This window comes from Sapajus apella, unplaced genomic scaffold, assembly GCF_009761245.1.
Source record: "Sapajus apella isolate SASKATOON/1434 unplaced genomic scaffold, GSC_monkey_1.0 scaffold36, whole genome shotgun sequence".
NCBI lineage: Eukaryota > Metazoa > Chordata > Mammalia > Primates > Cebidae > Sapajus > Sapajus apella.
The window spans coordinates 19,688,247-19,703,496 of NW_022436976.1; the positions used below are offsets into that span (position 1 = coordinate 19,688,247).

Sequence of the window (15,250 nt, forward strand, 5' to 3'; positions counted from 1 at the left end):
TGTGTGTGTGTGTGTGTGTGTGTGTGTGTGTGTGTGTGTGTGTGTGTTGGGATGGGGGGATGCTTTCTGTATGTTATATCCATTCCTGGCAAATGTTATTGCCTTCAGTTCCTTCTCTTGGATTTTCTTCAGTTGTTTGAGGGTATTCACTATTTAAAAATAAAATGGAGAGCATTAAATGGATACTCAGTTTTCCAACCTGCCCCTGCCAGGCTGCTCCATAGATGGCTAATTTATTTAATTGATTTCAGCTCCCTGGTGTCTGAAATCCATGATTCAGGAATGAGTCTGAGCTAGACTGCACCACTTCCAACTCCCTTTGGTGAAGTTCTAGAGGTAAATGTGCCCCGTCTTGAACTTTTGTTGGTGATGAGGTAGTACTTGCAATCAGTAACAGGATCAACTCTGTACACACGGGTATGAATTTGAGAAAGCTCATTAGATAGTACTATCTTACCACTGGAGACCTGCTTTGTGTGGTAAGTGTGGCTTGCTTTGAACCAAAAGTGACACAAGGGACCATGATTTGAAGGGTAGTCCTCAGCCAGAGTGCGGGAAGGGCTGTGCTTCAGCTATGCTATGGCAATTATGGTCTTGGGGTACTTGGTTCCTGAAAGTTCACAAGGACCAAAGCCCTCAAGGGTATGGAAAGACCTGATTCTTGAGAAAGTAGTTTCAGTTGGCACAGCTTATTAATCTCAGCAGGGTTAGGCTGAATGTCCTGAGACTACTAACAGAGGAAAAAACCTCAAGCCCGTGCTAACAAATAAGAATAAGAACATCAGCATCTGCTCCACCTTCTCCCTAGTGCTGTGCAGTGGAGTGGTTCTCAGTCCAACCATGCTTAAGAAGCCTTGAATGTGTCCATATTATCCCTTCCTCCCCATTCCTACCTCCATCATTTTGGTTCAGAGCTACATCCTCACATTTAATTCCTGAAAATGCTGTTTTAGCTACTGTCTCTGTCTTCAGGCTTTCTGATCTTCATCTATTCCATAAGTTCTTCCTAAATGTCTTTCTGTTTTAAAGCCTTCCAGGGACTTCTTCCTATAACCCAGAAGACTTAAACAGATGTGGCAAATGAAAACAGTACTGCAGTGACAGTTAGGATTCCAGGTTTCAAGGAAACCTCTGTTGCCCACTAGAAGCTGTATGTTCTTGCCCAAGTCATTGAATCTCCCCAAGGTTTGTTTCCTTATTCATGGAGTGGGCGGTAACAATATTCATATGCATATGATATTCATTTGTTCAATTTCATGAATATCATTTATGGTGATCTTAGCTGACATAACAGATATGAAAACCCCAAAGTGTTACACTACTTCTGGATTCAGCAAGAGCAATGTAACAATCCATTGTAATAGCTCACATTTATTGAGCACCTACTTCGTGCAAGATTCTGTCTTAAGTGCTTTGCAAATATCAGTTCATTTAATCCTCACAACAACCCTCTTTTACACATTAGAAAACGGAAAAATAGAGTGGGTAATTAGCTTGCCGAAATGCATCATTTTCAAAGGAGTAGAAATGGGCTATGAAGCCAGTAACCATGGCTCCAGAGGCCATATCCTACCAGGAAAAAACAATAGAGAAGGATCCCTCCAGCAAATATGATATTCTAAATAATTGGTGGTCTTTCCTCTAACAATTATTTATTCAGAAATTCATATATGTGATGGATTTTTGTGGAGCATAAACTGTATGTCAGGCATTCTGCTATTCTTGGGAATTCAGGAAAAACTAAACACAATTCTTACTCCTAAGGGGCACACAATCTACTGGTGGGCAGAGGTCCATACAGCTAGTGATAAGATGTTCAGAGTGCTCTGGGTCCAAATGAGGGTCACTCAGCCAGGCTTGATGAGATCAGGGAAAGCATCTCGGTGAAGGTGATACTAGAGGTGACACATAAAGACAATCAGGATTTGGCCAAGCAGACACCGGCAAGTGGAAAGAGACATTTTAGGAAGAAAGAACAGTAAGTCCATAATTAGGATAGAGAAGAGAGCATGCAGAGAACAACAGACCATGATTATTGAAAATAATTCCATGTGGCTAGAGACCTGGTCTGATTGTTTACACTGCATCCTTCAGCACTTCATAATAGAATGTAAGCCCTAAAAGAGCAGAGAACTTGTCTATTCTGGTCACTATTATACTACCAGTGTGTGGTACTGATGGGGGTGCTCAGTAGTTATTTGTTAAATGCATATATCTATCTATGAATGAATAGTATGTACTGAATAAATACTTGTTGGATGGATAAATAGATATGCTAAATAAATAAATAAGTAATAAATAAATAAATGGAGTTCCACTCCAAAAGAGGCTGGGACAAGTCTCTAGATTTCATATACATTGCACTAAATAGAAACCCAAGTAACTATCAATCAAATTAATTTGTCTTGGGTACCAAGCACCAGCATCTGAACTTTATCTTAATGATAACACTGGACCACTGAAATGCCTCAAGCTGGAGGGTGACGCAGTCATAGAACATGTGAGAAAGATCACTCACATAGAAGCGAGTACACAGAGTCATCTCACAAGAAGGCCTAGCAAACATTCAAAGCAGGGTTTACTCCCACTTTTAACAAATCTATTCTATGAAAATTTGTATGAAAGCAAAGTAAAGGGCTGATAAAGAATTTCACAGAGACTGGCGAGATAGGATACTCTGTAGTGAACACTGGCTGAAAAATCAGATGTAGGTTTTGGCCTTGATGTGTCTCTAACTTATGGGGTGGGGGGTTGTTTGCAAGTCACTGGATTCTTGAGAGCTTAGGTTTCTCCTTCTGTAAAACAAAGAGAATCAATGGTATCAAAGGCTTCCTCCAGACCTCTCATTCCAGGATCGTGGGTTCTATGACTCTCTGAGCTCTGTAATAACTTTTTAAAACATGCAGGTGAGTGAACTTAATAGCACTTAGCTTAGGCACAAATATTTGAAATGATTTTGGAGAGAGTGTTACTGCAAGGAATATAAAGTTCGAACGTTTATTTTGTAGATAAGTAGATCAAGGATCGGCAATATTAATTTAAATTAATTGAAGGTGGAGGAGGTGATAATCCTACTCTTATTTATTAAACTACATGAAGTTGTTACATATTATATACAATAAAAAATAGGCAAATTGAACTTGAACTTTCTGCTACATATAATTTTAAGTTTGAATATCTGAATTCATTAATAACTTATTCCAAATGACCATTAATAGAATTTATGGCCCTTACTGGTCAAAGTGGTAAATATAAAAGTCAACAAAAAATAAAATCCTCTTCTTGCTCTTTCATTTGTGAACTAAAGACTAATAAGACCCAGACTAGATTACTTTTAATATTGTATGAGTTCTAAAATACTACGGTGCTCCATCCTATTTTCAAATTTCATTGTGTATACTAACTTAGCTTAGAATGCAATTTTCCATGTAATAGTTGTATTTTTTAAAATGCTGTTCAATATTTTTTGCCTTTATGTTAGGGATTCAAATGCAACAAAAAAGTCAATGCTTACTTGTTAGATGTACCATGAAGGTTTGTTAGTATAGTGAAGTTGTTTCTCACACTTCGCAAGCTGGCAAGGACCTACAAGAAAAATATTTCAAATGATTATGGACCAAAGAAGACAAATGGCCATGTTCAGACTTCGAAATCAGCAACAGTGAAAGCAAGCCAGGACCAGCATAATACATACCTGGGCAAAAGGAGTTACAATCAAGTCATCGCCGTGTCTGGTGAAAAGAGGAAAAAACAACCTTTAGAAATTTACTTGAATTATAACTGTGACATATAAGCTATAATATTAAATTTTATCAGTGTTAACAACACAAATGTTATACAAGTCCTTGTACCTGGCTATAAGGCAGGACTCACAATTTGGCATGAAAGTGTATCCCAAGAGCTTGAAAGGAAAAAATTAGTACGAGATTCGTGACTCCTGAATTTACAGTGACTACACATAAAAGCATTTGCAAGTAAGCATATATCCTCAGGATATATTCCTATTAAATAACAGATCCAGAGTACTGTAATTCAAAGCGACTTGTGGATTTTGGTTGCCAGAGCCAGGAAATTCAAAGGGAGGGCTGCTCACAGGGACACACACAGTTGGAAAAAACGGTATAACAGTCTGGATAAAGGTTAACTTTGGATTTCCTGGCTTTTGTTGATTTGAACCACAGCCTTAATGCCATTTAAACACAGATTTCTGTCTGGGAATCCCATTACTTTTTGTTTTTAATATAACTTTTTTCTTAAAGTACCTAAGGAAAAGCTTTCAATAGAAGTATGTGGCTGAACCCATCATAGTCATACCATAGTCACTCATTTTGTCCCAAAGAGCTGATAGTGTTATATAAATCTGTATTTAGGAAGAGTTGAAAATCTGTTTTCAGAAGTGCATGCTGTCTCCCTGGCATATGCTTTGAGAAATCTACTTAAACCCACATTCAGCAAGTTCTCTATTGAAGATGCTAGAAGACATGTTGGTATGAGCTATAGTCACAAAATTAGGCCAATTTGCTATTACAGTGTGAATCATCATAGCAGCACAGAAGCTAGGAACAGTGAACTTCCCTCACTATCTGGCCTACCTTCCCTGTCCTCATAATCATCACACAAATATGATACCTTCTTTATTAACTACATTAGTGCAACCAATAATTATTAATCATGTGCCCTATACCAGGCACCATGCGACGCTTGGGGCTTCCAAGTCAAACAACACATACGTCCACCTGGGCCTTGCCTCTATCACAAGCTTTTAGCTTGACCTCTTAGTTAATAGGATACGTTTCTTTCCACCTTTGTCTTTAGCTAGAAACCTCTGAGCTTCTATTTAGTCTAGCATATTTCTTCTGTGCCCACTTTGTACAGTGACAATAAAAAGAATACTGACAAGGAGTAAGCATTCTTTGTGTGACTACTCTGGTCTGCCAGGCCTTGTGCTAAGCAGTTTACATGTGTTATCTCATTTAATTCTTTTTTTTTTTTTTTTTTTTTTTTTTTTTTGAGACTGAGTTTCGCTCTTGTTACCCAGGCTGGAGTGCAATGGTGCGATCTCAGCTCACCGCAACCTCCGCCTCCTGGGTTCAGGCAATTCTCCTGCCTCAGCCTCCTGAGTAGCTGGGATTGCAGGCACGTGCCATCATGCCCAGCTAATTTTTTGTATTTTTAGTAGAGACGGGGTTTCACCATGTTGACCAGGATGGTCTCGATTTCTTGACCTCGTGATCCACCCGCCTCGGCCTCCCAAAGTGCTGGGATTACAGGCTTGAGCCACCGCGCCCGGCCATCTCATTTAATTCTTATAAGAGGGCTGAGTGGCAGGTACTCTTGATATTACTATTACAGGGTTGGGCGTGGTGGCTCAAGCCTGTAATCCCAGCACTTTGGGAGGCCGAGGCAGGAGGATCACCTGAGGTCAGGAGTTCGAGACTAGCCTGGCCAACAGGCAAAACCCTGCCTCTGCTAAAAATACAAAAATTATCAGGGCATGGTGGCGGGTACCTACAATCCCAGCTACTCAGGAGGCTAAGGCAGGAGAATCACTTGAACCAGGAGGTGGAGGTTGCAGTGAGCCAAGACTGTGCCATTACACTTCCACCTGGGCGACAAGAGTGAAACTCTGTCTCAAAAAAAAAAAAAAAAATGCTATTATATAAATAACATAAATCCACAGAGTAGGTAACTAGCACATACCTACTAAGTAGAAGAACTGAGACTGATTCCAAATGTAAGAATTTAGACTGTTTGGTTTCAAAAATTTCTGCTTTTAAACACTATGCTTCATTTTTGCTGTTGTCGTCATTGTTTTGTTTTGTTTTGAGACAGGGTCTCGCTTTGTCACCAAGGCTGGAGTGTAGCAGAGCAATCTCAGGTCACTGCAATTTCTGCCTTCCAGGCTCAAGCAATCCTCCCACCTCAGCCTCTGGAGTAGCTGGGAGTACAGGCACACAACACCACATCCGGCTAATTTTTTTTTTTTTTGCATTTTTTTTTTGTAGAGACAGAATTTTGAACCCTGGGCTCAAGCAATCGGCCCACGTCGGCCTCCCAATTTTTGGAATTACAGGCGTAAGCCGCTATACCCAGCCTATACGTCCTATTTAATGACTTGCTGCATAGTTAACAGAACAAATCATACAAAATATTCATAATAATCAAAATTAAAGCAGGGAAGACAAAAAATATTTTTAAAACTGTAATAGATATTTAATATTAAATTATAATTACAAACAATAGATATACTTCATGAAGTCCAAAGGAGATGTGATAATTACAGGTTAGAGAGAGTAGCAAAGTCTTGATTGAGTGAACAGCGTTTCAGATGAACTCTGAAGGATTTAAAATGTCAGGGATGGTAGATGTGGCCAATGAAAAGAAATGGCAGGAACAAAGGCATTGAAATGGGAAAATACTGAACAAGCTTATTAAGATGTTTGATGGCTATTTGGGTGAAGCGGAGCATATTAGCGATAGACATTTGTAGAGAATAAGGGTAGAAGGCCTCCCCAGCACTCATATTATGGACAATCTGGACAAAGATCATAGAATCAGTACTTAGCTCCATAGAAATAAATGAGCCAGTGAAGGTTTTTAGTGAGATGAAAAGTGAGATGGGCAAACAGAAGCATGTTTTAGAAAGTAAAATGCCTTGGATGTGGAGGGATGGATTGGAGAGGGGACAAACCTGGTAAGAATAGTTAGAAATTGCACTCACTCCGATGAGAAGCAAAAGGTAAGGCCAAGAAAGGGACAGAGTGAGACAACTTGAAGACAACCCAGAGGTTTTGCAGGACTCGACATTTAACTGGATAAGAGGTCATAAAGAAATATCATTTTCAATTTTAAAAATTGATATCTGAGAAAACAGTGAAGTCATGAGTAGAAATAAAAAATTAAGGAAGGGGTTGGGGGAGTTTCAGGTAGTCATTGAGTTTTTAAGGTACGTGTTGAACTTTAAGACACTGAATGAGATCCAGGTGGCAACACTGAGCAGGAAGATTGAGACATGGGAATTTGAGCTATAGATTTAGGGTTCCTTACAAAAGTAGGAAGAGTGAAGGCTATGGCAGGACATGTCCTCCTGAGGTGGGAGTACATGTAAGTAGGAGCCAAAGGAAGAGCCTCGGTGTTCTTGGAGAGAAGCAGAAAGGTGAGACAGAGTAATCAAGAGAGGAGCAGTTGTGATAAATGGAGTGTGGTGAACTGCATCAGAAACTGGCCCTTTCCAACCATTGTTCCAAAGATGGGTGAAGATCTTGCAGTTTGTTCTGATCTTTTTCCCTTCCTCAGTTTGTTCTGATCTTTCTCTCTCTCTTTTTCTCTTTCTTCCTTTCTTTCATTTTTTTTTTTTTTTTTTGAGACAGAGTCTCGCTCTGTCGCCAGGCGCCAGGCTGGAGTGCAGTGGCGCAATCTTGGCTCACTGCAACCTTCACCTCCTGGGTTCAAGCAATTCTCCTGCCTCAGCCTCCCGAGTAGCTAGGACTACAGGCGCGTGCCACCACACCAAAACTAATTTTTGTATTTTTAGTGGAGACGGGGTTTCACCATGTTGGCCAGGATGGTCTTGATCTCTTGACCTCGTGATCCACCCGCCTCAGCCTCCCAAAGTGCTGGGATTACAGGCCTCTTTCTTCCTTTCTTTCTTCTTTCATTTTTTTTAGGCTAGTCAAGTGAAGTGTTCTGATTTTTGATATGAAGTTACCATTGTTCATAAGACATCAGGATGAATTTGGGACAAGATAATGGATTTAGATTTAAGTACATCTTCTATGACTCCTGGATTTCCAGAGTCTAATATCTAATAAAAGCTAAATATTGTAAGTAAATCTCATGGATTGGTAGTACCTTGAGCTGATGTATTGTTGAATGAGTTGGAGGAGTTATTAAAACTGTACAATCCAAAGATTAAAGGAGATAAATATACATTAACAGAGTATAATGTCAACACGACTTTATCCTTACTGAACTTTTGAAATTTAGGAGAACATTCACAAGCAAAAAATAGATTTTACAGATCCCCAGCACTGGTTTCCTTAAAGAATTTGAGCTGCCAAAGTTAAAGCTGTATGTTATAAAATTGCTCTTAGAGAAGTTATCAGATAATTTATAGTAGGCAACAGAAAAGAAACAAAACAAAAAACTTCTCTTTGAGTACAGCCAGATTACTTATGGAACTATTATACATTAAAAAAAAATCATTGTTTGATAAATTACCAGTTAAGAATCAAATGGCGTAGAAATACCTAAACATTTGATTGATTATGAAAACTGATACATTTCTGACTTTCACAAACCACTAAAGGCAATGCCTCTCCTGGATACTCAGAACCATTGTATGAGCAACATCTAGTGACAAAGCCAGCACATTACACATTTATAGAATAGCTGGAAGTGAGCACTTCAGTCTTAGGACAGAGTCATAGAATTGAGTATAAGTCTACTCTAAACAATAAAATGCTTTTCTAGAAAGCAAAAATGCTGTCTTTCACTGCTACACTCTGAATTTTATTAATCCATTCCACCTTGCTCTGTTTTCTCACTACACACAGAATTTAGTAATTTGCTTGATTTTAGTCTGTTGTATAGTGATTAACAGCACAGATTTTGGAGCCAAACAGCATTGATCTGTTTCTTAGCTGCATTACTACTAGCTATGAGACATTAGGCAACCTCTCCATGTCTCAACATTTTTACATGTGAAAAAGGGTTCTGTGAGAATTAAATGAATTATTACACATGTACAACTCTAAATAAAAGTGCTTAGCATATAAAAGCAGCTTAGTTATTGAGTTGTAGTTATTACCAGTAGGTATCTTTACTTTTATATGTATGGTCCTCAGACTAATGATTATTTGACTTAATTTTTTTGTTGTTGTTGAGACAGAGTCTCTGTTACCTAGGCTGGAGTGCAGTGGGACATTCTCAGCTCATTGCAACCTCTGCCTCCCGGGCTCAAGTGATCTTCCTATCTCAGCCTCTTGAGGAGCTTGGACCACAAACACACACAACTAACTCCCAGCTAATTTGTATTTTTTGTAGAGACAGTGTTTTGCCGTGTTGTCCAGGCTGGTCTCAAACTCCTGAGATCAAGCAATCCCCCTACCTTGGACTCCCAAAGTGCTGGGATTAAGGAGTGAGCCACTGCACCCTGTCCAACTTACAATTTTTGACTTCACAATACTGCAAAAGCCACATGCATTCAGTAGAAACTGTACTTTGAGTACCCATGCAACCATTCCGTGTTTCACTTTCTGCATAGTATTCAATCAATTACATGAGATATTCAACACTTTGTCATAAAATAGGCTTTGTGTTAGATCATTTGCCCAACTGCAGGCTAATGTAAGTGTTCTGAGCACATTTAAGGTAGGTTAGGTTAAGCTGTAATGTTTGGTAGATTAGATGTGTTAAATGCATTTTCAACTCACAATATTTTCGACTTAGGATGGGCTTTTTGGGACATTGTAAGTTGAAGGGTATCTGTAATTAAAGGGTTGCATGTCTGCATTTCCAGATGGTGAGATTCCTTTAAGATATTCATGTCTGTCCATTGCAATCAAGAGGACTCGTATTTATGTTATATTTACAGTTTACAAAGCACTTTCATGTACATTACTTCATGTAGCAAGAGAATGCTCCTGATCCCAGGGAATGGTGCAACCACCTATCTTCTTGACCAAGCCTGAAACCTGCCTCTCCCTTATCCTACAATCAAACACTAACTCCTGCAGATCTTGACTTGCAAATATCTATTATCTGCTCACTAGATCATCTGTAATATAAACCCCCGTCCTCCTTTACATAAATATCACGGCAGCCTCCCATTTGGCTGTGTAGGTTTGAATACTAGTCTTTAAGCTTCTCTACCCTCCAAACCTTTTTTTATACTGCAATCAGAGCTATCATAAAAAAAAGGTGCATTACCTATTTATCTGCTTAAAAGCACTTGGTAACACCCCCCTGCTTACAGCATGAAGGCCAATTCGTTAACATAGGCTTTTTGTGATAAAGTTCCTGCTCACTTTTCCAGTCTTGTTTTTCACCACTTCCTCATCCTCTCATATCCTCTGGATCAACCACACTGAGCTGTGGTTCTCCAAAATGTTCCTGCAGTAACTGGAGAATTAGTTAGGGCATGACCTCACCCCCTGCATGTCCTTCTGCCTGCCTGACTGCTCTAGCTGAGCTGGAACCTCCTCAAAGTGGGCTGCTCTCCCTGCCTGGCCAGACCTTTTAAACCAGTGCATAGCTCTCTATGCCTGCTCTTATCTGAAGCTACTAAAACTGCCTGTTGGCCTACTAATCTTTTAGTACCCTTGAAGACACAGAAACTGTCTTATTTTTTAGCAAAGTTCCTAAATTTATGTGTTTATCGAAAGAGAGAACGAAAACGATCCTCCTAACAGCTGGAAAGGTAGGCAGAATAGAGATCTATAGCATTATTATTATTTTTTTTTATTTTTCAGCCTCATATAGAGTCTATTCACATACTGGATATCCATATAGTTCACTACCTAGACTCCCTGGGTTCAAGCCTTGTTCCCATTGTTGGTGAAATCATTTAACTTCTCAGTGCCCCAATGCCCTCATCTTTAAAACAAGAAAGTTATAGTACCTACCACATTGGGGATATGGAGGTTAAATGAATTAACATATGTAATGCTGGTGCAGTGGTTCATGCCTGTCATTCCAGCACTTTGGGAGGCCAAGGCAGGTGGATCACAAGGACAGGAGTTCAAGACCAGCCTGGCCAAGATGGTGAAAACCCATGTCTACTAAAAATTACAGAAAAATTAGCCAGGCATGGTGGCACGTGCCTGTAATCCCAGCTACTTGGGAGGTCGAGGCAGGAGAATCACTTGAACCCGGGAGGCAGAGGTTGCAGTGAGCCAAGATCGCACCATTGCACTGTAGCCTGTAGGTGACAGAGCAAGACTCTGTCTCAAAAAAAAAAAAAAAAAAATGTAAAGTACTTTAACACATAGCATTCAGACAATACTCAATAATTGTGTGCTTTTATTTTCAGATAATTTAGAGATAATAAAATACATTCAACGTCTTAAAAGCCATGGTGCTAACAAGTGTGATGGCTGTAAGTTTAACTCAAGTCTTAGAAACTACACTGCACTTTTTGGTAGTCCATCAATAAACAGGTTTTAAATTTAAGTGGGTTGTTATTTCTGCTTTTCCTCTTGGTTCTTATGTCTCATTTCCCTTGACAGATCTCTCTAGAGACTACTTAGTCCAGATGTAAATGGTGGCTTTCAAAAGTTTGTTGTCTATGTAAAGCTTTGCAAAATGGGATGACCAAATGAAAAAAGCATGGAGTGTCCTTCCCTGTGGCTTTGCAGGTGGATAATCAAAACTCCATCCTGTCCATGGTGGTTCCTACCACAGTTTTCAGCAATAAAACTGGCCTGGTAAGTTTCCTGTACTTTATGTTCCCATGAGGCAATCTGTACTTCAGTAATACGAAGGCATTACGTTTGGTATGACTACAACACAGGAACTGAACAGAAACCAACAAACTATTGCCACATCTAGGAAAGCATCCGAAATTTCCTTTTGGGATCCAATGTTGATCTTGCTTTACTTTACTATAAAGCCTCATTCTGATCTCTCCTTTGTTGCTCAAAATTAAAGCCACTTTTATTGTTTCTTGTTCACCTTTTTACTCTTAATACCTTTTCACTCACTCTCCCCTGACTATATTTTCTCTTACTCTTCTGAAAAAGTTCAGATGAGAAAAATTTAAAATTTCCTTTATTACTACTATTTTCTTTATTACTAGGATTTAATGCAGCAGAATTATGGAGAGTTTTCCACCTTTCGTAAAAAATTCATGACAGCTCTGTGCTGAATATGAGGGGCTTGTGAGCAAGGAACATCCTGCGGTCCCCACCCAATGGCCTTCACATCTAGACTCTTGGTCTATTATCACCCTTCTTCTTCCTAGATCTATGTGTAGAAGGCAAGAGAAGGAGTGGGAAGCTTGGGGGTGCTGTTCCTCTGTTTCAGTTTATCTTAAAGGGTTAATAATCAGGTGAAATAGCTTTAAGAGTATTACTTCAGTTCAGATTCAGATACTGGTGTGAAACTGGACTTGCCAACATAAAACTAAATTACTAGAAGAAGCTTCATATTATTCAAACTCTACTTCTCAGTATGTTGTGAAATATAAACTCCAAAACTGATAAATATATGGAAGTTTTTTTCTGTGATACTGAAATAGTTGAAAAACAAAATCTTGTGCTATTTTTATTCACACAAATATTTTAATGTGTCCTGTTATAACTATTTTTGATAGGGTGGTATTATGTTACCAACTGTGTTTTCTTGGGAAAGGATGTTTTTTATTATGAAATTGTTACCCATGCTACTTTTTATCTAAGTCCTTCTCTTTAAAAAGTGAGAATGATATTAGATAATTTACATATGTAATTTTTACTTGCCTAAATTTGAAGTTGGAAAATTTAGGTTCTAAAGTTACAGGGGGAAATTTTAGTGGCCAGTAAAATTGAAAGGAGCGTAAACTACTAGTAACAGGGATGCTGGATGGAGAGTCATTTAGAACTATATGTCTGTTTTGACTGCTGCAGACTGAGTTGCATTGTGATCTTTAAGGATTCTTCAAGTTTAACATTTCTATAACCTTTTTATTCCAAATAATGAAACACAAGAGTTAAGCTGGAATTGGGGTAGATTTTCTGAGGAGACTCTGAAGGATCTTCATGCCTCTTGGTTTCAGTCTAGAGAACTCTTATCCAGGGAGTTAGTTTGGGGAATGAAAAGATTTCAAAGCTATCTTTCCCTTGCAAAATAAGCTCTATCTACTTTGAGCTCACCACATGACCTAGACTCTCCCACAATAAAGCCTAGAAACGTGTTTATCTTGGTGAAGGAAAGAATTCCCAATACCTTAGCATTCAAAGACCCCCATCCAAACTTTTGTCAGAAATGCCTTGGATTCTACAAGATCTACAGCAAAGTGGCGGGCTACCTACCTCTCCTCCAGCTTCGGACACCTCTACTCTGCAGTCATTTGTTTTCTATCTAGCGGTAGAGATGCCACTTTGTAAATTGAAGAACATGGATGGAAAGATTCCAAAAGTTTTTAATATGACCATCTTTAGCTACATCATGGGACACAGCATGATATACAGTCATGGGATAGGGACAAGTTTCTCAATCTCTCAAAATCCCAGTTTCATAATCTGTAGAGTGGGGGTAATAAGGGCACCTACCTGACAGGGGTGCTGTGAAGATGAACAGAGATAACATAAGTACATGAACTCAGCTCCACAGGAAGTGCTCATTAAACGTTAATGTCCTTCCACTCTGTTATGTGTGTATGTGTGTGTGTTTCTCTTATCTTTCCTACTTAGCTGAGAATGAGATATGCTTTTAGCTCATCTGTAATTTTTACACTGTTTTGTTTGTCTTCTATCACCAGAGATTGGCACAATGTATGGCACATAGGAGAGAATCAGTAAATATTTACCAAATGACTGAAAAATGAATTTGTGCCCACATGATGATTGAGATATTTTAGGGCAGGGGTGCTTCTATTAAAATGTGCTGGCGGAAATGCCATAAGGAATATTTTTTTTTTTGCTGGTAGCTTCAAAATGCCCCCTGCCCCTTTCACAAGAGGGTGAAACTTTTTGACTTCCTTTTTAAGAGCAGTAGAGAGAATCCAGTGGAATTTTCCAAACTGGAGACTTTAGGGAGCTACTGATACTTTTATGACATATAATATTAAAAACAATTGTATCTGTGCCCAGAAACCTTTTAAGGCATGAATTCCAGAATCCAATTTTATTCGGTTTTGGAAATTTAATAAATGGATGGCAAAACCTGGTCCTTGTTCTTTAAATAAAAATTAAGAAATATACAATTAATAGCAGCAGAACAGAAATATCAGCTGTGCTTCATAGTGTGGTGGAGTGTGTTGTGTCTCACCAAAGAGCCAGGCAACAAGTGGGCATTGTGTTAAGGTTCCAGAGAAGGGACACAGGCATGTGGCCAAATGGCAGCTTATTAAAGTCACCAAGCAAAGGCCACTGAGACAGCATGCATGTAACAAGTCATCATTTTTCTTCTTTGCTGGAGCCTCATGAAAACTGCACATGCAGCTGAAAATTCAAGTGTGAGGTATAAAATGTGTTAAGGTTCTCATGTTGTAAATGACTCAGCAATTCAGGAAATGAAGCAAAATAAAAAGAATTTTAAAGGCATCACTAACAGATGTAAACTGAACACTGTGCCTAGGTTTTTAAACACCCTTTTTAATATCCCGCTGCCTATTCCTCATGCTATAGAGCATTAATGTCCTTAAAATGGTTATCATGTCACTCCTGCTCATATTCATTTTCTTCCTCCATCCTTCCCATGGATTAAAGGGGAACTATTGTTGCTGCCACTGTGACAGGGCTAGAGATGAGGTAAGTGTGAGACTGGAAGCCAGACAGAGCTTGTACTTACTGCTCACTTGGAAGCGAAGAGTTTCTCGACATCGCCTTTGGTGACAAGTCATAGTCGCTGTCTGATCTGTAGAGAAATGACTCTCTGCGCTGGCTGTGCCCAGGAAAGGTGGTGTGAAGTACCAGCCCAGAGGAAGAGCTGGCCTGGGGATCCAGTGGACTCCGACCTGGGGAAGGGCCATTTTCCACATCAAAGCTTAAAGAGAAAGCAGGAAAGTCTGGTCACATGATAACTGTGGAGGAGGTTACGTAGTATACACCGAGAACCAATGTGTGGCAGGTACTATATGCTAAGCATTTTACATAAAACTGTATGCACAGTTTTAATCCTCAAAACAGCTTGGAGTTGCAGTCATTGCTCTCATTTTATGTATAGGAAACTGAGTCTCAAGGAAGTTCAGTTATTTACCCATGCCCACCATTAGCAAATAATGGAGCCAGAACTTGCACCCAGGAGCAAACTCCATGGCCTTTCAGTGACATGAGCAACTTTGACAAATTAAGCATTGGTGTCACCCATACAACAACTTAGTGAAAATAAGCAACTCTAGAGGGGGAATTCAGCACAGGTCTAGGCGTCAGACACTGAACAATCACATGAATAAGGCTTCCTGGCTGAAAGACTTCTTCCTGTCATGAATAAATATCACAGTCTTATTAAATATACAATACACATATTTCTAAATGTTTCAGGAACAAAGTGTCATCCTGACAACCTCCGCTGGCTGATTAGATGGGAGGCCCAACCTGAGATTTAATAT

At 39.3% G+C, this 15,250-nt stretch overlaps 1 protein-coding gene across 3 annotated transcripts in view; it reads right to left on the reverse strand.

Moving 5' to 3' along the window:
• The window catches only part of PDE4B (phosphodiesterase 4B), a 560,636-nt gene that overhangs the window by 111,820 nt on the left and 433,566 nt on the right, over nt 1–15,250 (reverse strand). For all 3 annotated transcript variants that reach the window (XM_032296712.1, XM_032296711.1, XM_032296713.1), the window contains 3 exons: nt 14,491–14,685; nt 3,695–3,731; nt 3,515–3,585 (listed from right to left, as the gene is read on the reverse strand). In XM_032296712.1, the coding sequence (XP_032152603.1) occupies nt 3,515–3,585; nt 3,695–3,731; nt 14,491–14,685 (303 nt within the window). The remainder of the gene's footprint in view (nt 1–3,514; nt 3,586–3,694; nt 3,732–14,490; nt 14,686–15,250) is intronic.